At 41.0% G+C, this 27,829-nt stretch overlaps 1 protein-coding gene across 1 annotated transcript; it reads left to right on the plus strand.

Moving 5' to 3' along the window:
• Window positions 1-19,926: 19,926 nt before the first annotated feature.
• On the plus strand, window positions 19,927-22,510 carry LOC135507333 (ADP/ATP translocase 2-like). The gene is made up of 4 exons (XM_064926893.1): window positions 19,927-20,129; window positions 20,958-21,444; window positions 21,577-21,717; window positions 21,896-22,510. Exons 1-4 carry the CDS (start codon window positions 20,019-20,021, stop codon window positions 22,051-22,053), a joined length of 897 nt encoding a protein of 298 aa, XP_064782965.1. The 5' UTR covers window positions 19,927-20,018; the 3' UTR covers window positions 22,054-22,510.
• Window positions 22,511-27,829: the final 5,319 nt, after the last annotated feature.

Genomic DNA, 27,829 nt, shown 5'->3' on the forward strand with positions numbered 1-27,829 from the left:
CCTTAAATGATTTAGATGCACTATTGTAAAGTGGCTGTTCCACTGATGTCAGAAGGTGAATTCACCAATTTGTAAGTCGCTCTGGATAAGAGCGTCTGCTAAATGACTTAAATGTAATGTAAATGTAGGGAGGGTATTGGCCAGGTGATGAGGGGTGCCTGGTTTTGTCCAGACGTGACACTTGGCATTTAGGCCAAAGTTTTCAAACTTGGTTTCATCAGACCAGAGAATCTTGTTTCTCATGGTGTGAGAGTACTTTAAGTACATTTTGTCAAACTCCAAGCGGGCTGTCATGTGCCTTATACTGAGGAGGGGCTTCCATCTGGCACCTCTACCATAAAGGCCTGATTGGTGGAGTGCTGCAGAGATGGTTGTCCATCTGGAAGTTTCTCCCATCTCCATAGAGGAACTCACACATCTCTGTCAGTGACAATCGGCTTCTTGGTCACCTCCCTGACCAAGGCCCTTCCCCCCGATTGCTCAGTTTTGTCGGACTGTCAGCTCCAGGAGGAGTCTTGGTGGTTCCAAACTTCTTCCATTTAAGAAGGCCACTGTGTTCTTGGAGACCTTGAATGCTGCAGACATTTTTTAGGTACAGTACCCTTCACCCAGATCTCTGCGTTGACACAATGTACAATTCCTTCAACCTCATGGCTTGGTTCTTAATCTGACATGCCCTGTCAACTGTGGGACCTCATATAGACAGGTGTGTGCCTTTCCAAATCATGTCCAATGGACTCCAATCAAGTTGTAGAAACATCTCAAGGAGGATCAATGGAAACAGGATGCACCTGAGCTAAATTTCGAGACTCATGGCAAAGGGTCTGAATACTTATGTAAGTTAGATATTTCTGTTTTTTTATTTCTAAAAACCTGTTTTCGCTTTGTCATTATGGGGCATTGTGTGTAGATTGATGAGGAAAAAACACAATTTTAATCAATTTTAGAATGAGGCTGTAACGTAAGAAAATGTGGAAAAAGTCAAGGGGTCTGAATACTTTCCGAATGCACTGTATATATAGATATAGAATATATTTTGGAGGCATGGCCGATTAATTAGGGCCGATTTCAAGTTTTCACAACAATCGGTAATCAGCATTTTTGGACGCAGATTATGGCCGATTACAATGCAATTCACGAGGAAACTGACCACCTGGCTGACCACCTGTTATGCAGTGCAGCGTCAAAAGGACCTTGTGGCTGCAAGGAGCCAAGGTAAGTTGCTAGCTAGCATTAAACTTATCTTCTAAAAAACAATCAATATTCACATAATCACTAGATAACTACACATGGTTGATGATATTACTAGGCTGTCCTACATTGCATATAATCAATGCGGTGCCTGTTAATTTATCATCGAATCACAGCCTACGTCAACTTCGGCAAACGGGGGATGATTTAACAAAAGCGCATTGCCGAAAAAAGCACAATCTTTGCACAAATGTACCTAACCGTAAACATCAATGCCTTTTTAAAATAAATACAAAGAAGTATATATTTTTAAACCTGCATATTTAGTTAAAAGAAATTCATGTTAGCAGGCAATATTAACTAGGGAAATTGTGTCACTTCTATTGCGTTCAGTGTAAGCAGAGTCAGGGTGTATGCAACAGTTTGGGCCGCATGGCTTGTTGCGAACTGTAAACTAATCTGCCAGAATTTTACATAATTATGACATAACATTGAAGGTTGTGCAATGGAACAACAATATTTAGACTTAGGGTTGCCACCCATTTGATAAAATATGGAACGGTTCCGTATTTCACTGAAATAATAAACGTTTTGTTTTCGAAATTATTGTTTCCGGATGTGACCATATTAATGACCAATGGCTCGAATTTCTGTGTTTATTATATTATAATTAAGTCTATGATTTGATATTTGATAGAGCAGTCTGACTGAGCGGTGGTATGCAGCAGCAGGCTCATAAGCATTCATTCAAACAGTACTTTACTGCGTTTGCCAGCAGCTCTTACTAATGCTTGAAGCAAAGCTGTTAATGACTTCAAGCCTATCAACTCCCGAGATAGGTTGGCAATACTTATAATGCCTATATGCCCATATTATGCCTATAATAACGTCCAATAGTCAAAGGTGTATGAAATACAAATGGTATAGAGAGAAACAGTTGACGCGTCATAATTCCTATAATAACTATAACCTAAAACGTCTTAACTGGGAATACTGAAGAACTGGGAATATTGAACCACCAGCTTTCATATGTTCTCATGTTCTGAGAAAGGAACTTAACTGTTAGATTTTTTACATGGCACATATTGCACTTTCACTTTCTTCTCCAACACTGTTTTTGCATTATTTAAAGCAAATTGGACATGTTTCATTATTTATTTGATACTAAATTTATTTTATTTATGTATTATATTAAGTTAAAATAAAAGTGTTCATTGTTCATTCAGTATTGTTGTAATTGTCATTATTACAAATATATATATAAAAATCGTCCGATTAATCGTTATCGGCTTTTTTTAGTCCTCCAATAATTGGTATCGGCGTTGAAAAATCATAATCGGTCGACCTCTAATATATATACAGTATTTGTATATTTTGTAAATATATTTTCTTTTGTTATGTTCCCCTAACCCTACCATCCCTCCCCTAATTGGAGTAAACTAATGGACAACAAGAGTTAGGCTTTTACTTCCATCTTAGACATACTATATACATTTTACATTTATTTTCTTATAGTTTCTACCGATTGTAAATTATAGATAAAATGTTTTGCTGAAAGTATTAATATACTATTGATCGATTGACTAAAACAAATTATCTAATGATTCTTTCTCTTCGCAGCGAAATCTGCAGAGCTGGGATGGTTGTATCCCCCATTTATATAACATTATATTGTTTGCAAGAATGTTGTATAATCATTTAAATTGGAAAATTTGAAGTTCTCAATCCGGTGTCGTTTTCATAACTTAGGGGATGGGTGTCCTCTCTCCAGACTTACCTGTTCTGGGCCTGTTCCCGCAATAGGGAGTGGGTCTAGAAGGCTGTGACTGCAGCTGGAGCAAAGGGAGGGTCTGTGCTGGGGTTCTGGGTGGGATTAAACCAAGTGGCTGGTCCACCTGCTCCAGACTCTCTTATGGCCTCCCACAGCTCCTCAAAGCCAATGGCTGCCTTCTTGGACAAATTCAGTCTGGAGGATTTAAAAAGGTTATGTTTTACTGCATGATTCATTCCAGTGATGGAGTTAACTGCAGGGATAAATTTAGATTATTTTAGATTTTATAAAATTGAACAATTAGCCATGGTTTTCTATAAGGAGTTTTGAATTTGTGAATTTAGTTTAAATGGAATTGACCACAACCTAGATTAATTTGTTTTGTTTTTAGATAACTCTAACACACATGGCTTTTCAAGTTAATTGAATGCTAATTCATGTTTAATTTCAGTGAATCACAACAAGCTTCATCACACATGGCCAGATTTTAGAAAAGGAGTGTGCTGGACAAAAACAAATACCAGTCAAAAGTTTTGACACACCTACTCATTCAAGGGTTTTTCTTTATTTTTTTTAAAACTATTTTCTACATTGTAGAATAATAGTGAAAATATCCACACTATGGAATAGTGAAGTGGAATCATGTAGTAACCAAAAAAGGTATTAAACAAACCTAAATACATTTGAGATTTGAGATTCTTCAAAGTAGCCACATTTGCCTCGATGACAGCTTTGCACACACGTGGCATTCTCTTAACCAGAGAGACCAAGTCCCTATTATGGCAAGAACAGCTAAAATAAGCAAAGAGAAACGACAGTCCATCATTACTTTAAGACATGAAGGTCAGTCAATCTGGAAAATTTCAAGAACTTTGAAAGTTTCTTCAAGTGCAGTCGCAAAAACCATCAAGTGCTATGATGAAAATGGCTCTCATGAGGACTGCCACAGGAAAGGTCCGCCGTGTTTTTGTGAGACACATAGTAGGTGAACGGATGATCTTCACATGTGTGGTTCCCATCGTGAAGCATGGAGTAGGTGTGATGGTGTGGGTGTGCTTTGCTGGTGACACTGTCAGTGATTTATTTAGAACTCAAGGCACACTTAACCAGCATGGCTACCACAGCATTCTACAGCAATATACCATTCAATCTGGTTTGCGCTTAGTGGGACTATCATTTGTTTTTCAGCAGGATAATGACCCAACATACCTCAAGGCTGTGTAAGGAGTGTGATGGAGTGCTGAATCAGATGACCTGGCCTCCACAATCACCTGACCTCAACCCAATTGAGATGTTTTTTCATGAGTTGGACTGCAGAGTGAAGAAAAAGCAGAAATTGCTCAGCATATGTGGGAACTCCTTCAAGACTGTTGGAAAAGCATTCCAGGTGAAGCTGGTTGACAGCATGCCAAGAATGTGTAACACTGTCATCAAGGCAAAGGGCTACATTGAAGAATTTCAAATTATATATATATTTAGATTTGTTTAACACTTTTTTCGTTACTACATGATTAAATGTGTGTTATTTCATAGTTTTGATGTCTTCACTATTATTTCTGGATAGCTGCAGTGAAATGTGTTGTTTCAAAGGGTCAGCAATAGTAGGACATTAATATTTATTTCTGTAATGGAGCAAATTAGGGCACATCGACAGATTTTTCACCTTGTCAGCTCAGGTATTCAAACCAGCGACCTTTCGGTTACTGGCCCAAATGTAATTCTCTATTTGGTTAGGTCAGGGTGTGACTAGGGTGGGCAATCTATGTTTTCTATTTCTTTGTTGGTCGGGTATGGTTCCCAATCAGAGGCAGCTGTCTATCGTTGTCTCTGATTGGAGATCATACTTAAGGCAGCCTTTTTCCACCTGTAGTTTGTGGGATCTTGTTTTTGGTGCTGTGATGTTTTAGCCCTACTAGACGTTACGGTTTGATTTTTTTTTTGTGTTCATTTATATAAATGGTCCGATCCTTCCATCGACGGACGTAATACCAACGATGTACCCGCTAGGCTACCTGCCACCCTATAGAATAAAGACTTCTATAAGAAAGAGTTCTTTCTATCCAACAAAACAGAGGAAGCTAAGTGACGTCCACTAAGAACTATGGTGACGTCATAAACAGGCCATCCCTTCCTGCTGGTAGGTTAGGACTGACTGATGTTCATTGTCTCTATTATCAAGGGACTTCTTCTGATCTAAGAAAGAGCAAAGGAGGGGGTTTGGGTATTAAGATAACTGTTGTGGATCCCTTTTGACAGGCAGTATCACCAACTGTCTGTGCATTTTTATGTTTGTCTTGGTGTCTGTGTCTCTCTTTGTGCACACAGTACAGTGGGGCAAAAAAGTATTTAGTCAGCCACCAATTGTGCAAGTTCTCCCACTTAAAAAGATGAGAAAGGCCTGTAATTTTCATGATAGGTACACTTCAACTATGACAGACAAAATGAGAAAAAAAATCCAGAAAATCACATTGTAGGATTTTTAATGACTTTACTTGCAAATTATGGTGGAAAATAAGTATTTGGTCAATAACAAAAGTTTATCTCAATACTTTGTTATATACCCTTTGTTGGCAATGACCGAGGTCAAACGTTTTCTGTAAGTCTTCACAAGGTTTTCAAACACTGTTGCTGGTATTTTGGTCCATTCCTCCATGCAGATCTCATCTAGAGCAGTGATGTTTTGGGGCTGTTGCTGGGCAACACGGACTTTCAACACCCTCCAAAGATTTTCTATGGGGTTGAGATCTGGAGACTGGCAAGGCCACTCCAGGACATTGAAATGTTTCTTACAAAGCCACTCCTTCATTGCCCGGGTGGTGTGTTTGGGATCATTGTCATGCTGAAAGACCCAGTCACGTTTCATCTTCAATGCCCTTGCTGATGGAAGGAGGTTTTCACTCAAAATCTCACGATACATGGCCCCATTCATTCTTTCCTTTACATGGATCAGTCGTCCTGGTCCCTTTGCAGAAAAACAGCCCAAAAGCATGGTGTTTCCACCCCCCATGCTTCAGAGTAGGTATGGTGTTCTTTGGATGCAACTCAGCATTCTTTGTCCTCCAAACACAACAAGTTGAGTTTTTACCAAAAGGTTTTGGTTATATTTTGGTTTCATCTGACCATTTGACATTCTCCCAATCTTCTTCTGGATCATCCAAATGCTCTCTAGCAAACTTCAGACGGGCCTGGACATGTACTGGCTTAAGCAGGGGGACACGTCTGGCACTGCAGGATTTGAGTCCCTGGCGGCGTAGTGTGTTACTGATGGTAGGCTTTGTTACTTTGGCCCCAGCTCTCTGCAGGTCATGCACTAGGTCCCCCCGTGTGGTTCTGGGATTTTTGCTCACCATTCTTGTGATCATTTTGACCCCACGGGGTGAGATCTTGCGTGGAGCCCCAGATCAAGGGAGATTATCAGTGGTCTTGTATGTCTTCCATTTCCTAATAATTGTTCCCACAGTTGATTTCTTCAAACCAAGCTGCTTACCTATTGCAGATTCAGTCTTCCCAGCCTGGTGCAGGTCTACAATTTTGTTTCTGGTGTCCTTTGACAGCTCTTTGGTCTTGGCCATAGTGGAGTTTGGAGTGTGACTGTTTGAGGTTGTGGACAGGTGTCTTTTATACTGATAACAAGTTCAAACAGGTGCCATTAATACAGTGGAGGACAGAGGAGCCTCTTAAAGAAGAAGTTACAGGTTTGTGAGAGCCAGAAATCTTGCTTGTTTGTAGGTGACCAAATACTTATTTTCCACCATAATTTGCAAATAAATTCATAAAAAAATCCTACAATGTGATTGTCTGGATTTTTTTCCCTCATTTTGTCTGTCATAGTAGAAGTGTACCTATGATGAACATTACAGGCCTCTCTCATCTATTTAAGTGGGAGAACTTGCACAATTGGTGGCTGACTAAATATTGTTTTGCCCCACTGTATGTGTACTCTGAACACTGCATTGTGCATATTATGTACGACTGAACTGTATGTGTGTGTGTGTGTGCGCACTTGCATGTGTGCGTGTGCACGTTTGTGCTTTGGTTCCAGACAGGGCTTAACCTGGTCAGCTATACCTGTCTGACATCTGCATATCTCAGCCATAACACACTCACAGTAAAAATGCTAATTGCTACCTCTCCTGCCTCTCCTCCCCTGGGTATGCTGTGTTACCCATTCCTGACCAATGGGTAGGAGGCTCTCTGGGTACCTACTGTATAGGTTTTCCCTCAGCATGGTCCAAGGACCCCACTGAACCCCCTTTCATTACTCCGGACCCCAATTCCACACCATATCTGTGTCCATTATTTAAACTAAGAACAAGAGTGACTTTGATGTGGAAGGAGAGCAAAATTGTCTGACTTCCTGCACGATCCTGCTGTTGACGAGCTCATAGCTAAGAAGCTGTCTGTGGTCTTGGAATATATAATATGGATCAAATGGTCAGACTTAGACCGAAATCAAGCATTCCATTGAGTGTTGAACAGGAATAAGCACCCTTGGAATATGGAGGGGAGTTGAATAGGAGATGTCAGATGGAGTGAAATGTAGTGAAAAGAGGGAAAAAGAGACCAAAAGACGAATGCAAGGAGAGAGGCGGAAAGAGGGAGGGACAGTATCTGGTCCACTTGGATCCTGAGCTGGGCATTGGGGCAGGAGGCTGCGGTAGTAGTTCTGGTAAGGATACTGGTTCTGCTGGTATTGGTTTTGCTGAGTGTACTGGTTTGACTGGCGATGCTGGTTTTCCTGGTACTGGTTAGGCTAGTGACCTGGCTCCACCTGCTCTCTGGTGCCACCCGCTGACCTGTCCCAAGCATAACCACATTCATGGCACAGGATCATGACCATTCCTGATAACTGCAAACTCGGTTTAATTGCATTGCAGTTCACCAGTCCTAATTTAAACACATTAATTGTAATTATCTCTGGGTATCTGCATACTCCAGTTTAGTACACACAGTCACAAAGTCATTGTGGATTGCATTTAGGCTCGTCGATCTGATGGGATCGGTGTAAGAAACATGGTAATAAATGGAAGAAAATAATAGCCATCTACGAGGTCCAATCTACCATTTTGAAGTCAGTTCAGGAAGTAATTTAAATTTAAAATGAAAAAAATAAAAATAAAACTTTTGAAATAAATATATTCTACTCTTCCTTTCAGTTTATTGAGAAGTTATTGAAATTAGCTGCCCTTTATTCCAATTTTTGAATAGGAATTTCAGTTTTCTTCATGGATATTGACTGACTTCAATTCGAATTTACCCCAACGCTGCAATCCAGTAGTTCATGGAATTTGTAATAATACTAGCCATATCTGGAGAGAATAGACATAGTAGTCTATCATATCCACTTTTTAAATGTAAATTCATCCCAAGATAATAAACAATTACTCATTCCAAAAGCAGTGAGAAGAACCTGGCCATACATCGCACATTTTTCTGGTAGAAGGGCGCCACCACATGGAGATTTGGACCATAGAATTGGTCTGGCGCTGTTTATGGTGCTGAAAGGAATTCATGCACGTTTGTGTGTGTGTGTGTGTGTGTGTGTGTGTGTGTGTGTGTGTGTGTGTGTGTGTGTGTGTGTGTGTGTGTGTGTGTGTGTGTGTGTGCGTGTGAGAGAGAGAGATAGACTATTCAACTTTGTTGCGCAGTATTTCTCTATCCTATTATTCGTTTAGCCCGAGTTCACGTTGCAAAAGGCTACTCACCAAAGAATCTGTGGTTTAACCGGATCGAGGGCAACTGAGACATCGGCTCTTTCGGGGATTGGCTGCGAGACCAGGCTGAAACAGCTCTGCTTCGGCGGAGCCTTGTCATAAGGATAACCTGTGGTCGTTCTTGTGTTTTGACCTCGGAAAACAAGGTCAAAGCCCGCATCCCACAACAGCGGAGGTACAACTTCGTCACTCCGAGTGTAATCCCTGGAGTAGCCCATGAGAGAAGAGGGTTTCAGGGTCTCTGAGTCTTGATAACGGGTTCTGAATGGTTGGTAGTCGAAGAGAAGCAACCGTGAACAGTCTAGACCACATATGTCAGAGTCAAGGCCCGCGGGCCACATCCGGCCCGCGAGAAGGTTTTTTACGGCCCCTGGGATGATCTTGATTTATTATTAGAACCGGCCCGCAGACCGCAGCAAGCCGGCAGCCCGCAGATCTTTTACACGCACCAATACTACATTTCCCACAATGCAACGGTGACGCACCGAGCAGTAGGCTGCTTCATTTCAATATTTATTGGCACAGCAGTCGTCAGCATCACAGTAAAATTAACTTTCAGATACCCATCAAAAATGGCAAAACGGAAGGTGGACACTGAGAACCGGGGTTTCAAACAAGGTGGGAGTCGGAGTATATGTTCACGGAGGTAGCTGGAAAACCTGTGTGTCTTCTGTGTGGAGAAAGTGTGGCGGTACTGAAAGAGTATAATCTGAGACGACATTATGAAACGAAACACGCGGACAAAAACAAGAATATGGACATGGAACAAAGGCTACAAAAGGCAGAGGAATTAAAACGAGGCCTCAAATCTCGACAGGCTCTGTTCAAAAAAGCCAAATCACAAGGCCAGGCTGCTGTCAAGGCCAGTTTTATTTTGGCAGAAGAGATCGCTAAATCAGCCCGGCCATTTACGGAGGGGGATTTCATCAAAAACTGCATGATTAAAGTTTGTGACGAAGTTTGCCCAGAAAAAAGGCAACTCTTTTTAAATGTGAGTCTGAGCAGAAACACCATTGCCGAGAGAGTAGACCAGTTGTCCATCAATCTAAAAGAGCAGCTTGTGAAAAAGGGAAAAGATTTCATTGCATATTCCTTGGCTGTGGATGAGAGCACCGACATTTCTGACATTGCCCAGTTGTCAATTTTCATCCGCGGAGTGGACTCCAGCCTAAGCGTGACAGAGGAGTTTTTGGCTTTACGTCCTATGCATGGCACAACTACGGGGCATGATTTGTATGAAGAGGTGTCAAGATGTGTAAATGAGATGGAGCTGCCTTGGGAAAAACTCGTGGGTTTGACAACCGACGGAGCACCTGCGATGTGTGGACACAGGAGCGGACTGGTGGCGAAGATACGGGAAAAGATGCAAGAGGAAAACGCGACAGGTGAGCTGACAGCTTATCATTGTATCATACACCAGGAAGCGTTGTGCGGTAAAGCCTTGAAAATGGAGCATGTAATGAGCATCATCACGCGCACAGTTAACTTTATCAGAGCCAAAGGTTTGAATCACCGCCAGTTCAAGGCATTTCTGACAGAGCCATAAGAAAATATTGCTTTATTTATCTGATCATATTGGAATATATTTGTTAGGTTTTCAGTAGGTTCAATTAGGTTCACTAGACTATATGCGTCATTTAAAAATTTTTCAATGAACATTCGAACAGTCCGGCCCTCGGCTTGTAGCTAAATTTTTTATTTGGCCCTCCGTCCATTTGACTTTGACACCCCTGGTCTAGACATTGCATCCGTCATACTTCAGGATAAACACGGTCGCAAATGTCACATGGTGATTATAACATAAAATAGTCCTATTTAAGTAGATTCGTTATTATTTCGTTAGCCTATTCGTTATTAATGCTTCCTCGATAGTTTAGGCTACTCTATTCTGAAGTTCCTTGACTGCGTACGACGGTGAAGATAAACTTTTTGTGCCTCGTCTCCAACTCAAGTTGGAGGCTCTAGGTGCGCGGTTGCTACAGACAACAGAAAGCACTCCAGCCCTCTCCACCAAAGTTTATTTATTGCGGTGGTAAATGGTGAGGTGGACATGTCAACTCAAAGAACAATGGTGATGTTCTTGGTTTTATGTGGTATTTTATGTGTGCAACTTGACAAATTGATAGTCTCACAGCTGAAATACCCCACTGCGCAAAAACTGGTTGAATCAACGTTGTTTACAAGTAATTTCAAGTTGAATCAACGTGGAAAAGTGGTTGGATTTCCAAAAAGTCATCAATGTAAGGGAATTTCAGATTTTTTTAAAACACATTTTCCAAACTGTGGGAAATGTAATCGACATGCAACTTTATTTATACTTTTTTTTTAAAGTAGGCCTATAGCATTTGCCTATTTAAAGTTATCTGAGTGGGTTCCAATAACCTATTATATTTATGCCTGCCTGTCAAAATGCACTGTACTGCTCACAGTTGCAATGCAGCCTGCTAACAACTTTATAAAAAGGAGCAGCAAAACCAGGGAACACAGAGGGTGTTCACAAGCAAGCGGTGCTACACGGTGAAACACCGCTTCCCATTCATTTTCAATGGAAGGAAATCAGGTGAGAAGAGGAGAGGGCTGGTGACCTTCGGGCGGTGTGAAGGTGAAATGGGAGGCGGAGAAAAATATCAGCTTTTCCCAACTTTATGCAAATCACCAGCAGCAACAGCTGAGCAATGACCAATCATGTCGACTGCATCCCATGACAAATTCGATGCTATGTGACCCAGGGCTGGAGACTTTCTTTCTTCTTTCACCTTTATTTAACCAGGTAGGCTAGTTGAGAACAAGTTGTCATTTGCAACTGCGACCTGGCCAAGATAAAGCAAAGCAGTTTGACACATACAACAACACAGAGTTACACATGGAATAAACAAACATACAATCAATAATACAGTAGAAAAATCTATATACAGCCTGTGCAAACGAGGTAGGATAAGAGAGGTAAGGCAATAAATAGGCCATGGTGGAAAAGTAATTACAATTTAGCAATTAAACACTGGAATGGTAGGATGTGCAGAAGATTAATGTGCAAGTAGAGATACTAGGGTGCAAAGGAGCAAGATAAATAAATAAATACAGCATGGGGATGAGGTAGATTGGATGGGCTATTTACAGATGAGCTATGTACAGGCGCAGTGATCTGTGAGCTGCTCTGACAGCTGGTGCTTAAAGCTAGTGAGGGGAGGTAAGAGTCTCCAGCTTCAGAGATTTTTGCAGTTCATTCCAGTCATTGGCAGTAGAGAACTGGAAGGAGAGGCGGCCAAAGGAAGAATTGGCTTTGGGGGTGACCAGTGAGATATACCTGCTGGAGCTCGTGCTATGCGTGGGTGCTGCTATGGTGACCAGTGAGCTGAGATAAGGCGGGGCTTTACCTAGCAGAGACTTGTAGATGACCTGGAGCCAGTGGGTTTGGCGACGAGCATGAAGCGAGGGTCAGCCAACGAGATCATGTAGGTCGCAGTGGTGGGTAGTATATGAGGCTTTGGTGACAAAATGGATGACACTGTGATAGATTGCATCCAATTTATTGAGTAGAGTGTTTGAGGCTATTTTGTAAATGACATCGCCGAAGTAGGATGGCCAGTTGGTCAGTTTTACTAAGGTATGTTTGGCAGCATGAGTGAAGGATGCTTTGTTGCGAAATAGGAAGCCGTTTCTATATTTAATTTTGGATTGGAGATCTTTAATGTGAGTCTGGAAGGAGAGTTTACCGTCTAACCAGACACCTAGGTATTTGTATTTGTCAGAACCGTCCAGAGCAGTGATGCTGGATGGGCAGGCAGGTGCAGGCAGCGATCTGTTGAAGAGCATGCATTTAGTTTTACTAGCATTTAAGAGCAGTTGGAGGCCACGGAAGGAGAGTTTTATGGTATTGAAGCTCATCTGGAGATTAGTTAACACAGTGTCCAACGAAGGGCCAGAGGTATACAGAATGGTGTCGTCTGCGTAGAGGTGGATCAAAGAATCACCAGCAGCGAGAGCGACATCATTGATACTGATATACAGAGAAGAGATTCGAAGAAGAGAGTCTTTAGCAAAGATGGCTGACACAAATACTAGGATGGAAGAAATGTAAGTGATTGTAATATCATAACGAATCATGCAAAAATGTACAGTTGAGAGGAATATGTTAGTTTATGTAGAGACAAACGCTTATGCATATTTTTTTGTCATAAAGTTTTTTGTCCTGAAGTAACGTAACTAACTATTTTCTTGCTTATTGTGCAGTGGAGGATAAAAATACCTGTATGCCAATGGATGAGTAGCTAGCTGTGTAGTCGATCTGTGTATGGACCCTAAAACTTTTGGTATACATATTAGTTCAGAACCGAGCTAAGAACCTCAGCTATCATAGCCAGTTGTATCAACTTCAAAACAGTTTGAATGACATTAATGAAGTCTATGGATCGAGTAGAATATAATATAACTTTGTGCAAAGGATACAATGCCGTTATTACCGTGCATGAGATCCCCACATTGTAGCCTGTATATTTAATATATTCACTGATCATGTACTCTACCTTGGCAAATAAAGGTGCAGTTCAGGAATGAATATCTTTGAGATCATTTTCAGTCATATCCAATACCAGGGGTATCAAATTCCAGTCTTTGAATGATGCTGTGTCTGCATGTACAGTTGAAGTAGGAAGTTTACATACACTTAGGTTGGAGTCGTTTTTCAAGCACTCCACAAATTTCTTGTTAACAAACTATAATTTTGGCAAGTCGGTTAGGACATCTACTTTGTGCATGACACAAGTAATTTTTCCAACAATTTTTTACAGACAGATTATTTCACTTATGATTCACTGTATCACAATTCCAGTTGACTGCCTTTAAACAGCTTCGAAAATTCTTGAAAATGTGGTCATGGCTTTAGAAGCTTCTGATAGGCTAATTGACATAATTTGAATCAATTGGAGGTGTACCTGTTGATGTATTTTAAGACCTACCTTCAAACTCAGTGCCTCTTTGCTTGACATCATTGGAAAAGCAAAAGAAATCAGCCAAGATCTCAGAAAACAATTGTAGACATCCACAAGTCTGGTTCATCCTTAGGAGCAATTTCCAAATGCCCTGAAGGTACCACATTAATCTGTACAAACAATAGTACGCAAATATAAACACCATGGGACCACGCAGCCGTCATACCGCTCAGGAATGAGTCTCCTAGAGATGAAAATACTTTGGTGCGAAAAGTGCAACTCAATCCCAGAACAACAGCAAAGGACCTTGTGAAGACGCTGGAGGAAACAGGTACAAAACTATCTATATGCACAGTAAAATGAGTCCTATATCAACAAAACCTGAAAGGCTGCTCAGCAAGGAAGAAGCTACTGCTCCAAAACCTCCATACAAAATCCAGACTACGGTTTGCAACTGCACATGGGGACAAATGTTGTACTTTTTGGAGAAATGTCCTCTGGTCTGATGAAACAAAAATAGAACTGTTTGGCCATAATGACCATTGCTATGTTTGGAGGAAAAAGGGGGAGGCTTGCAAGCCGAATTACACCATCCCAACCGTGAAGCACGGGGTGGCAGCATCATGTTGTGGGGGTGCTTTGCTGCAAGAGGGACTGGTGCACTTCACAAACTAGATTAAAGCTTGGTCGCAAATGGGTCTTCCAAATGGACAATGACCCCAAGCATACTTCCAAATTTGTGGCAAAATGGCACAGCCAAGGACAAAGTCAAGGTATTGGGAGTGGCCATCACAAAGTCCTGACCTCAATCCCATGGAAAATTTGTGGGCAGAACTGAAAAAGCATGTGCGAGCAAGGAGGCCGACAAACCTGACTCAGTTACACCATCTCTGTCAGGAGGAATGGGCTAAAATTCACCCAATTTATTGTGGAAGGCTACCTGAAACATTTGACCCAAGTTAAACAATTTAAAGGCAATGCTACCAAATACTAATTGAGTGTATGTAAACTTCAGACCTACTGGGAATGTGATGAAAGAAATAAAAGCTGAAATAAATAATTCTCTCTATTATTCTGACATTTCACATTATTAAAATTAAGCGGTGATCCTAACTGACCTAAGCCAGGGAATATTTACTAGGATTAAATGTCAGGAATTGTGAAAAACTGAGTTCAAATGTATTTAACTAAGGTTTATATAAACTTCCGGCTTCAACTGTATGTATTACAAATATACACTTCAACAGTGTTTACCAATCTTGGTCCTGGGGCATCAATGGTTACGCATTGTAATTATGCAATATTCTAGAAACATGATTTAACTAGTTAAATGCTGATTTGTTATTCATATACAGTGGGGAGAATAAGTATTTGATATACTGCCGATTTTGCAGGTTTTCCTACTTACAAAGCATGTAGAGGTCTGTAATTTTTTTTATCATAGGTACACTTCAACTGTGAGAGACGGAATCTAAAACAAAAATCCACAAAATCACATTGTGTGATTTGCATGATTTGCACCATCTGCATGATCCAGAGGAGGAATGGTAGAAGGTCATGTGGTCTGATGAGACAAAAATAGAGCTTTTTGGTCTAAACTCCACTCGCCGTGTTTGGAGGAAGAATGAGTACAACCCCAAGAACACCATCCCAACCGTGAAGCATGGAGGTGGAAGCATCATTCTTTGGGGGTGCTTTTCTGCAAAGGGGACAGGATGACTGCACCGTATTGAGGGGAGGATGGATGGGGCCATGTATCGCGAGATCTTAGCCAACAACCTCCTTCCCTCAGTAAGAGCATTGAAGATGGGTTGTGGCTGGGTCTTCCAGCATGACAACAACCTGAAACACAAAGCCAGGGCAACTAAGGAGTGGCTCCGTAAGAAGCATCCCGAGGTCCTGGAGTGGCCTAGCCAGTCTCCAGACCTGAACCCAATAGAAAATCTTTGGAGGGAGCAGAAAGTCCGTATTGCCCAGCGACAGCCCCGAAACCTGAAGGATTTGGAGGTCTGTATGGAGGAGTGGGCCAAAATCCCTGCTGCCGTGTGTGCAAACCTGGTCAAGAACTACAGGAAACATATGATCTCTGTAATTGCGAACAAAGGTTTCTGTACCAAATGTGTTCTTCTTTTCTGATGTATCAAATACTTATGTCATGCAATAACATGCAAATTAATTACTTAAAAATCATACAATGTGATTTTCTGTAATTTTGTTTTAGATTCCGTCTCTCACAGTTGAAGTGTACCTATGATAAAAATTACAGACCTCTACATCCTTCGTAAGTAGGAAAACCTGCAAAATCGGCAGTGTATCAAATACTTGTTCTCCGCACTGTATACAGAAATAGAATTTTAAAAACAGTACACTCTGCTTCCTATGCATCATGTAAATCCTCTAAAACCGGTTCATCTCAATATCTAATTTCCTTCATCTGATAAACACAGGATAGGTGAAGTATTTCATCAAATGAGAGACTTAATTTTAACCAGTAGAGAATGTCAAACACTTTATTGAAAGAAGTTCATTATCCAAGTGTTATAAATACATAATACATGCATTATAAATATTATAATTGTAATATTATAAATACAAGTTCAATCTTTACTTCAATGCACATCTGGTGTGCATTATAAAAACAGGAAGAAAGAGGTGGCGATGAGAGAGATAAAAAGAAAGGGTAAGAGGTAAGAACAGAGGAGCAGGGAAGACAGCATATGATTAATGAATCACAGTGCTACCCTAATATTATCTCAGTTCATCCCAATTACATAATAGTTTCTCTAGTTGTGTCTCCTAACCAGCCTTGGGCTCCCAGTCGGCCCAAAGGTTATCTTAAGAGCGGGTGAGGTGGCAATGACGGGACTGGCGGTTGGCATCCTCTCTCACATCAAAACATACCTGCAGACGAGAGACAGATGGAGAGATAGCATGTTTAAGCCATGCTTTAAAAAAAATGTATTCTAACACTGTAAGTCATCATAATCATCAGGTGAAATGCAAAACTGACCTTGGATCCTTAACTCTGGGACTACTGCATCTCTATTTATATTTCAATGTAAAGCATCTCTAATAATACTTCCTGTTAACCCGACCAAGTGACCTCACCTCTGATCACGCTGTGCCCTCTATGTTGCCAGTTCAGATGCGGGAGGGGTTCACCGACACAGCTAATATTTTATTTTTTTATTTAACTAGGCAAGTTACAAACAGCTGATATAACTTATAGGGTTTAGGGAGAAGGGAGAAGAGGGATGAAGTGAAGGAGAGAGACTGTTATTGAGAAAAGAAGGTAGGTAGAGACAGTAATCAACAGGAATCTGTGTGTGTGTCCACAGTAAGTGGCTGCATAGTACTTTATGCTGAAAAACATGCAGACACACGAGGACAAACAATATAGCGGAGTTATAGAAATAATGAAGTGTCTTACTATTCTCCATGGTTGGCCCTCTTGCCTACTGCTTAAAGGTGGAAGGAGCCACAGTTAGACACCTGAGCCTGCACAGCACAATCCATCAATCAGATTGATACATGAGTGTGTAGGTGTGAGTTACAGGGTGTCAAATTGTTCTACATTATTTCAATATGGGTGACTTAAAATAGTCTGTTTTGTTTTTGTACAGACATCACACCCTTACCTAAACAGCACCCTAACCTGAGAAGTATAAATCAGTGTAATATAGTCTATGGTGTTGCCAGGGAACAGCACCCTCTCGCTCTGCATTGTTGGACCCCATCCTTGAAACATCCTGCTGAGCAGCAGACTTCTCCTCTGGCACATGGTTTCGAGCTGCAGATCCCCAACTGGTCCTCTTGTCCATCCTCATGAAGTTATATAGGACACAGGTAGCGTTCACACGTCTGAATTCCTCCAGGAGGCAGTTCCAATGGCCCTGGTCACCCAACCTTGCAGTGCCCTACACGGTAACTAACTGTAGGCAATCGTTTTGAAGGAATCTCCAGTTACAAGGTATCTGTAGGAATATGGAAGATAATGTTATTATTAGACTTTTACATCACCAGGTCATTGTGGATTACTAAAGTAGAACAAATCATGATAGCATTGGATTGATAGATGCATGTGCACACACATGTGCATGTGACAATATAGCAGGATCATATCCAGGATAGCATCACACATGAAGACATAAATAACACTTGAAACTTGATGATGAGCTGATCATTTCATTTGAATCAGCTGTGCAGTGCTAAGGCAAAAACAAAAATGTGCCCCTCTTGAGTCCCCAGGACCAGGACTGAGAACCTCGGTTCTTCCTCTGCAGACAGGCTTTCACTGCTCTCTGTATCTGAGGACAGAAAACATCACAAGAAACAGACTTCAATATGCTCAAACTAGACAGAACTGAATATTTTGTTACTATTATCTCTGTCCTCACTTCTAGGGACTGGAACCTCACAAAAGTACCTGCCCTATCCAGAATAGCCTACTCTCTCACTTTGACAGTTGGGGCTGCTATCCTTTCACCCTCCTCCATGGTAGTTAGCTAGCTCCCTACAAATGCATTTTGAGTTTTTTTAACAGTGATAAATACATCAAGATAGCCAGCTAATATGAAGTTAGGTAGCTGGTGATATTTAATCCACTTAGCCAGCCAACTATACAGTATGTAAAGTTGGCTAAATAGCTAGCTACGTTAGCAGCTCATTTGAGTTAGCCTGCACTGTAGCTAGTTAGCTAATAATACATAGTTTTTTGTACATTTTCAAAATGTATTTACTTATTTGAATATGTTCTCCCAGCCATGTGCACGATTGGAAACAGCCAATTTTGTTTGTCACCAGAGCGTTTTAGAGAATATTACTATTCAACTATTTACCCATGTAATAACCAGACCTTCATACAAACTTGCTCTGCTGAATTCTTAACGCACAATCGAACTTGCTGTCATATGCAGATAGAATGCCCACAAGCGATCAGGATTTAACCGCTTGCTAGTGAACACTAGCTGCTACTCGCATCACTCTTACTCGTTGCATAACTGTAGTCGTATAGTGAAAATAAATCCCACCTATTCATTTGCGTAATTAGCATATTGCAATGTACGTGCGCGTAGGATTTGGTCCCATTCCAAGGCTCAGGTCAAGTTCCTACGCACGTCGAGGACGGAGCGGCGCACTTGTAGGCTAATTATCCGTAGACGTCGAAGCCCCCTGCGCGCACATATGACCTATTCGTGCAAGATCTCTTGATCTCCACGCTGTAGCGATGAGTCTCATGGAAAGACTGACGCGAGGAGCATGTACAGACTAGTAACGTTGTGCCTGGAGTTTGAAACGAGGTGGGCTTCTATAATCACACAGACCCATTAGCCTATTAGTTATCAATGGGATCCGGCTGGCATTCACCTACATTATTATTTGTGAAAGGGCAAATCAATAGTCTTGGTGCAGATATTTTATAATTAACCTGGTAATCAGGGTTGTAAGTATAGGCAAAGCCTATAGGAAAATAGTGGGCTATATTCTTCCCAAACAGTGTAGACTATAGACAGCAAGTAGGCTGACTTATCATTTATTTGATTAAAAACATTATTTTAGGTACATTATTGGGGCGGCAGGGTAGGCTAGTGGTTAGAGCGTTGGACTAGTAACCGAAAGGTTCAAACCCCCGAGCTGACAAGGTACAAATCTGTCGTTCTGCCCCTGAACAGGCCGTTAACACAAACGTATAATTTGCTACAGGTCAGGCTATGAAGCAAATCATTAATAACATCACATTTTTAAAGAGTTGGCAAGCGAAGCCAAAGTCTTCAAAGTCGCATGCGCATACCAGCAACAATGTCACCTTCTCGCCCTCGCTGTTGACGTGTGCATTTTAATGGCCTCATTGCGAGGCCTATCACATTTATCAGAACAATAAGACCTATTTTGAATCATGAAGATACATTTAAAAGCTAAGCTTAAAATTACATTTTGAAACATAGCCTACCCATGCGTTAATTTCACATTGGATCATGGTTCCCACCCTAAACCGCGATAAAACTTTGGCCTAAAGAATAAATAGTAGCCTACATAAATAATGATAAATAACTGCGATGTTGTGGTGTTATTAATTAGCAGAATAATAAATATTATCTAACACCACGATGTCATTGGAAAATGCCTTGAATTTGCCCTTTAAAAGTCCCTCAGTGTTCCATTAAACTTTATTTAATGGACATGGCTAAGATTTGAACCTTAACCTAGGATATTTATTTAGCCTCGCCAATCTGTTCGACCGTCTGCATATCCGTCATCCCCAAATTCTCGCGATATATAGCCCAGATATATTAGGCGGGATGGGGGCGCTTCCTCCACTTGGAGGGGCGTTGGGTTTCTTTGAGGGTGTCTTGGTGAGGACTGTCTGGAACATTTAGGGTCTGACCTCTACTCCACGAGGAGGAACTTGAAAACATGTCGGACGCGGTGGTTAGCTTCATTAAGGACTTTTTGGCCGGTGGTATTGCTGCTGCCATCTCCAAGACAGCTGTTGCTCCAATTGAGAGAGTAAAGTTGTTGCTCCAGGTAAGCCTAAGTGAGAATAATTGTTTTTCAGTCTCAGTCATAAAGTTACTATATTATTGGTTATCCATTGAGTGCGCAGAAGTCACACGTTGAGAGTAAGATTGTAGTACAATTAGATACATTTCGCAAATGCAATTCCTGCAGACAGATATGCGAAAAGCGCTTTGGAGACGTTTCTTACGCACGTGACTTGTAGCTGTCCAAGGTGCTATAGAGCTTTCTAATTGGATTCGATAGGACTCAGGAGTTGTCCTTTCGTTCACCGAATCATATGAAACCGAATCATATGAATTTCAGGTCATTGAAGAAAAAGTACTATTTTGAATAACAAGTAAAAATATAAAGAACACATAAAATAAATTAAGTGTTGATTTCAAGTACACGTAATGTTATGTTTCGATTAATAGGATCATAATTAATTACGCCAAAATATCGATAATCGTTTGGATATAAGACAAGCGATATTTTCTTTAGGCCTAGGCTACAGCTAAATTTATCCAGACGCATGCAACCCAATACGCACAGACCGTGCTCAAGTGACATGAAGCAGTGGCCAGTGTACAACAGCGCTGAGAATAGCTGATTATAACAGAAATTGCACACATGCATTCGTAAAAACCCGTGATTATTATTGAATTAAAGTGAATTAGGAATTTGTCCCAACAACAAACTCAATATTTTTAGGCTCTTGCTATAAGATAAACCTCAGTTGCTAAATACAAAGTAGGCCTAAAGCACAATGAGAAAATCCGATTGACATGCTTTTTTTGCTTACTGAATTGAGGATCAATTTAACAATTATTTGTCTTCTGTTGTTCTGCTCTCCAGGTCCAACATGCCAGCCAACAAATCACAAAGGAAATGCAGTACAAAGGGATCATGGACTGCGTCAGGAGGATTCCCAAGGAGCAAGGCTTTATCTCCTTCTGGAGAGGCAACCTGGCCAATGTGATCCGTTACTTCCCCACCCAAGCCCTCAACTTTGCTTTCAAGGACAAGTACAAGAAGATCTTCCTTGGAGGAGTGGACCAGAAGACACAGTTCTGGCGTTGGTTCGCTGGTAACCTGGCATCTGGTGGCGCAGCAGGTGCCACCTCTCTTTGCTTCGTTTACCCACTTGACTTCGCCAGAACCAGGCTTGCGGCCGACATCGGAAAAAGCGGAGCCGAGCGAGAGTTCAGCGGTCTTGGCAGCTGTCTCAGCAAAATCTACAAAGCCGACGGTATCAAGGGTCTGTACCAGGGATTCAACGTGTCTGTCCAGGGCATCATCATCTACAGAGCTGCTTACTTCGGAGTCTACGACACAGCCAAGGGTGAGGAGCATGAGCTAAAGTCAAATCATAAATCTAAGTAGCTGTTTGCAATTGGGACGTTGTTAAAAGTTGTGTATTTTACAAAGAAATAGGTGCAGAATCCCAATTATGTTGCTCTACGTCATCTTCTAGGTATGCTGCCCGACCCCAAGAACACGCACATCTTCGTCAGCTGGATGATTGCCCAGAGCGTCACCGCAGCCGCCGGTATCATTTCATACCCCTTTGACACCGTCAGACGTCGTATGATGATGCAGTCAGGACGCAAATCAGGTGAGCCAGCTGTAAGCCTACTCGTTGATTCATATCAATGAATGGCCTACTGTAACTGATCCATGGAAATATTCCATTGGTTTTATGGATGCGCACAGTACGCTTGGCAAAAGTAATTGAGTTTCCTACAGTAGGCCTATATATCGCATTTTAATGATCAATGTGTCAAATTCAATAGCGGACATCATGTACACTGGCACAATCGACTGCTGGAAGAAGATCGCCAAGAACGAGGGAGGAAAAGCCTTCTTCAAGGGGGCCTGGTCCAACGTGATCCGAGGCATGGGCGGTGCCTTCGTCTTGGTGCTCTACGACGAGATCAAAAAGTACACATAAGCATTCACAACTCCCTAAGGAAACCCTTCACCACGTCTTAATTGTATCATATAATGATAACAGCTTGGGTGAATTATCGGGGTAGATGTGTATTCTATTGAGCCAGCCCAGGAGTTGGTTGCGAGTTATCCTTCTCGCCAGTGTATTTGGTCAAGTGAGCAATGCACCGACTCTGAAACCTGTATATATCTTACCCAAGATGTACAAAAAAAAACACCTCCAGGCCTACCAGTTGACTGTCAAACTGGTACAATTTTTTTTTCCAATTGAATTACATGCCTACTGCAAACAGATTGCATCCACTTTTCTCAGTTCTTTCTCTCATAGTAAGCAAAAGGAATGTACTCTTCACAGCAGCTGCTGTCTACCAAGGACCTTATGTTCCTGTGTTGTGTATCTCATGTGTCCCACAATAAACATTATTTTAATAAGAATAAAGATGAAAAATACCTATTAAGCCCTCTGCTTTGGTGCATTCCTTTGTCATTCATATTTGTTTTATTGAAATATTGTAATGTATACAATATATAACATAATATAGAGTATAACATAACAATAGGTCAAAACATTTAGGTAAGGTTTACTAGTTCCAGGCTCTGACTTGGGCTATTATAGGATTAGAAATATCCATCCCATTTCCTTGGGCTTCTATAGAGATCCTTCTATTGGGAGCCAACCTAGATGGGAATCATATAGCACAGTGTCTCATTAGCTGCCATGCTTCATAGTCTGTTATGTATGTAACAGATGCAATACAAATCCAATATTACTCTCATTTTCTCAAATATCAGGCTTTAGCAGTCTATACATACACATTACTATAAATGTTGGGTGAAGGGGTGACATAAAAAATATACAAATGTATTACTTTTCATGTGCTAACCATCATAAACCAATTTATTTGAGTAAGCTTATAGTACTAATTAATTACAACTACTGATTAAGTATTTTCCTTGTTTTGTTCTCTTATGACTTATATCAATCAAATGTATTTATAAAGCCCTTCTTACATCGTCTGATGTCACAAAGTGCTGTACACAAACCCAGCCTAAAATCCCAAACAGCAAGCAATGCAGGTGTAGAAGCACGGTGGCTAGGAAAAACTCCAGAGAAAGGCCAGAACCTAGTAAGAAACCTAGAGAGGAACCAGGCTATGAGGGGTGGCCAGTCCTCTTCTGGCTGTGCCGAGTGGAGATAACAGAACATGGCCAAGATGTGCTGGGCCAGTCATCCCTGGCACCTAGCATGTCACTCACTTGTTGGACTTCTGATCATGACACAGCCAATCACTGGCCTATATCCCCTGCCACTGTTGTAGCCATTGTGTGTGTGTGCGTGTGACATGTCATTGTGGGGGATAATTATTCATATCCACACCATGCCAGATATGCTGTCCACTAAGTGTGTCTGCATTGGCAGTCTATGTTGCCATGTGGGTGCTATGCGGCGCACGGGCCTACAAAAGACAGCTGCCACAAGTGGGAAAGTCCTGCAGACATTGTTTGAGCTCCTTTGACCACGGACAGACATGAGTGGTGCGGCAACAAGCAGCTTTATTGGGAAACGTGAAGAAATTTGCACAGGATCACAATAAAAAAATATATATGACGAATTCTCCCATGATATTCTAAAAAAGCTTTACTCGTACACAAATATCTCTCTCTCTCATTATTTATAATGTAACCCAACAATAACAGAAACATTGATGAAAAGTTCCACTTGAAAAAAATTCACAAGAGTGGAAATACAGCATGGCATACTTAGTACTTACTCTATTCACTAAGCATATTGATAGGCACCACCTGTCACGTTCTGACCTTAGTTCTTTTATTTAGGTCTTTGTTTTAGTATGGTCAGGGCGTGAGTTGGGTGGGTTGTCTATGTTCGTTTTTCTATGTTGGTTTTTGAGGTTGGCCTGGTATGGTTCTCAACCAGAGGCAGGTGTCGTTAGTTGTCTCTGATTGAGAATCATACTTAGGTAGCCTTTTTCCACCTGTGTTGCATGGGTGTTTATTTTCTGTTCTGTGTTTGTATTTCACCATTCAGGACTGTTTTCGTTTGTTTCGTTTTGCTGTTTTTGTGCAAGTATTCGTTTTCATTAAAAGAGAATATGAATACTTACCACCACGCTGCACCTTGGTCCTCCTCTCTCTCTCCCAATGACGAGCGTTCCACCACCTGCTAAGCTGACAAAATTATATATATTTTTTTTAATTATACCTGAACCATATTAGCTACCGGTCAAACGTTTAAGAACACCTACTCATTCAAGGCTTTTTCTTTATTTTTACTATGTTCTACATTGTAGAATAATAGTGAAGAAATCAAAACTATGAAATAACACATATGGAATCATGTAGTAACCAAAAAATGGAATGCATTTCATTTAACAGGTGTGCCTTCTTAAAGGTTAATTTGTGGAATTGCTTTCCTTCTTAATACGTTTGAGCCAGTCAGTTCTGTTGTGACAAGATATAGCCAGGCTATATCTTCCATTATAACAGAAGTACAGTTCACAATACTTTATAGCAGCTAGAGTTGGTCCTGGGTAGCAATAGTGACACAGTTTTATGAGAACGGTTGTATAACGGCAACACAATATCATTCTTACATCATATAGGACTGGTTTCCCGGACCCAACTTAAATGTACTCCTGGACTAAAAAGTATTCTCCAAGGAAAAATAAATAAATTGAAAGTTCAATTGAAAGTTCTTCAAGGCTTATTCTACATCTGGGAAACAGCCAATCAGTGTCAGATCCCTTTATTTACGAGTATTGTGTGCTAAAACAGAATCACTGGACAAGTGCATGATCAGAGCACAATGGAGATTTAGTTTCGACAAAGTGTGACCATGTTCCGGCTTCGCACCTCTCTGACACAGATCCTTCATTGTGTGGGACACTCCTAACAAACTCAACTTAACCATCTGGGGGAAGAATGTCAAACTGACCCTGGATCAGTGTTTAGGGGCCAGTATTGCCTTATTGGTAAGGTCTTGGAAGAGGTGGGGAGTTGGGGAATGGTGCTCCTCCCTGAGCACAGCTCTCAGGACCAGGTTGCCTGGGACGCTGCCGCACTGGCATGCCTGGGTAGGGGTGTTACGGTGATAGCAATGGCATATGATGCCCTGGCACTGTGGTGGTGGTTGGTACTGCCAGGCTGGGGATCTTTCCTGAAGAAACAACAAGACAACAGGGGTCAATACTACTACTAATTTACATACTATCACTAATACATTAATACACCCACTAATACATTGGGGCGGCAGGGTAGCCTAGTGGTTAGAGCATTAGACTAGTAACCGCAAGGATGCAAGTTCAAACCCCCGAGCTGACAAGGTCTGTCGTTCTGCCCCTGAGCAGGCAGTTAACCCACTGTTCATCATTGAAAATAAGAATTTGTTCTTAACTGACTTGCCTTGTTAGATAAAGGTAAGATTAAAAAAATACATACTAGTATTACTATACTACAAAAATTATGTACTACCTTCTCCCAAATTGAACTCCCTCAATGTAAAAATATATGGGCCATGAACATTTGAGTACTACAGTACATCACAATTGACATCTGTGAGCTAAATATAATACATGGGGGAAAAACAAAAACAAAACAGCTGTGAGCAATTGTTATAATTTTGTGCACTTTAAACACAGATAGATCACTCAAAAACTATATTTTAATATTTGTTCATATAAAATGGTGCATATCAGCAGCCACTTTCAGTACTGAGCAAAAACAGTGATGATGATGCATGATACTGAAAATTCAGGCACAATAGAATCTCCAATCTGTTTGAGAGCATTTTTTTTACTCTCAAAATATTAAATGAGCAAGAAATACATGTCATTGTTGCAATAGTTTGTGAGTGGGATTCACACAACATCACCACACCAAACATTAGGAACACCAAACATTAGGAACACCTTACTAATATATTGAGTTGCACCCCCCCCCCCTCCCCCCTTGCCCTCAGAACAGCCTCAATTCGCCGGGGCATGGACTCTACAAGGTGTCAAAAGCGTTCCACAGGGATGCTGGTCCATGTTGACGCCAATGCTACCTTCAGTTGTGTCAAGTTGGCTGGATGTCCTTTGGGTGGTGGACCATTGATACACACAGGAAACAGCTGAGCATGAAAAATCCAGCAGTGTTGCAGTTCTTGACACAAACCGATGCGCCTGGCACATACCCCGTTCAAAGGCACTTAAATCATTCACCCTCTGAATGGCACACATACACAATCCATGTCTCAATTGTCTCAAGGCTTAAACGTCATTCTTTAACCTGTCTCTTACCCTTCATTTATACTGATTGAAGTGGATTTTTACAAGTGACATAAAAAAAGTAACCTTAATTTAACTAGGCAAGTCAGTTAAGAACAAATTATTATTTACAATGATGGTCTAACCCGGCCAAACCTGTAAGACGCTGGGCCAATTGTGCGCCACCCTATGAGACTCCCAATCACGGCCGGATGTGATACAGCCTGGATTTGAACCAGGGACTGTAGTGACACCTCTTGCACTGAGATGCAGTGCCACTTGAGAGCTCAAAATAAGGGATCATAGCTTTCACCTGGATTCACATGGTCAGTCTGTCATGGAAAGAGCAGGTGTTCTGTTTTGTATACTCAGTGTATACTATCATCCAAAGTTGGCATGTTGAATCATTTTGCCATACTAAACTATTTTACAATGTGCAAATTTCCCTAATGTGGCCACTTTGTGTTACTACCTCACACAAGCTTGCATTTTCAATTACATTTAAAAAAAAACTCAGATTGGTGATGTTAATATAAAACTATATAGTCATCAAGATCAAGACACTATATCGATTGCTTTAAACAGATTCAAATCTTCGGTTTGGTACCGTTGTGAAATTCAAACTCAAATGGCAAGGGAATATCGGAGTACTCTCTTTATAAAAGCCCCTGTTCACAACAAATTGTCCCAGTTCCATTGATTTCCACGCAATATTGACGCACTATTGATTACAGTAGAACAAGCTAATCAATTTAATTCTGGAGTGACTGCTTCATAAAAGTTGACGCGTGCGTAGGGCTATTACGGTGACCGTATTATTTTTCTCCTGCCCCTGTTTTGAGATAAGTGCATGATAATGGTCCATTCTATATCAAATCAAAATATTATTTAGTATATGTAAAGACAAGATTAAATCTGTCTGTTGGGTGACAATATTACCCTCACTTGTGAATGATGCCCAGAAAGAAACAATGCATAACTTTTTGTTGCTACTTTTTCAAATCATAATCGCAAACCTCTTTGATACGTTTTGTATCACAACTAAAGTGGCCAAATAACCTTTGTAAATGTATGCACAATAATCCGTTTCACAACGGGTGTAGAGCCTATCTGCCATATGAATACAGCATGTGAGTTTGAAATTTGGGGAAGATTTTCTCCATAAAAATGCACCTTTATAATAAAAGCATTACATGCATAATTTGCAGTCACTTTTAATAATGGTGTTCCCGAACATTCACGCTTATAGCCTACTGTTGTGCGCATTCCTGCACTTACAATGTGAAAAAATAGCCTAATAGGTTATCAACATTTTAAGCTAAATGTTCTGATCAGTTGCATCAGCCCCGTTGCGTAAAACAGTTTTTGAGATGCTAGTGGTTGTATTAATTTGGAATCGATCACATCCCACAACAGTCCCAGACTATGTTTGGAATATTTATATCTCACACAGAATAATTCAACTTTTGTACTATTGGGGATAGTAGATTGATATAGGCTAGTGCTTTTGCT

Source organism: Oncorhynchus masou, chromosome 21, assembly GCF_036934945.1.
Source record: "Oncorhynchus masou masou isolate Uvic2021 chromosome 21, UVic_Omas_1.1, whole genome shotgun sequence".
NCBI lineage: Eukaryota > Metazoa > Chordata > Actinopteri > Salmoniformes > Salmonidae > Oncorhynchus > Oncorhynchus masou.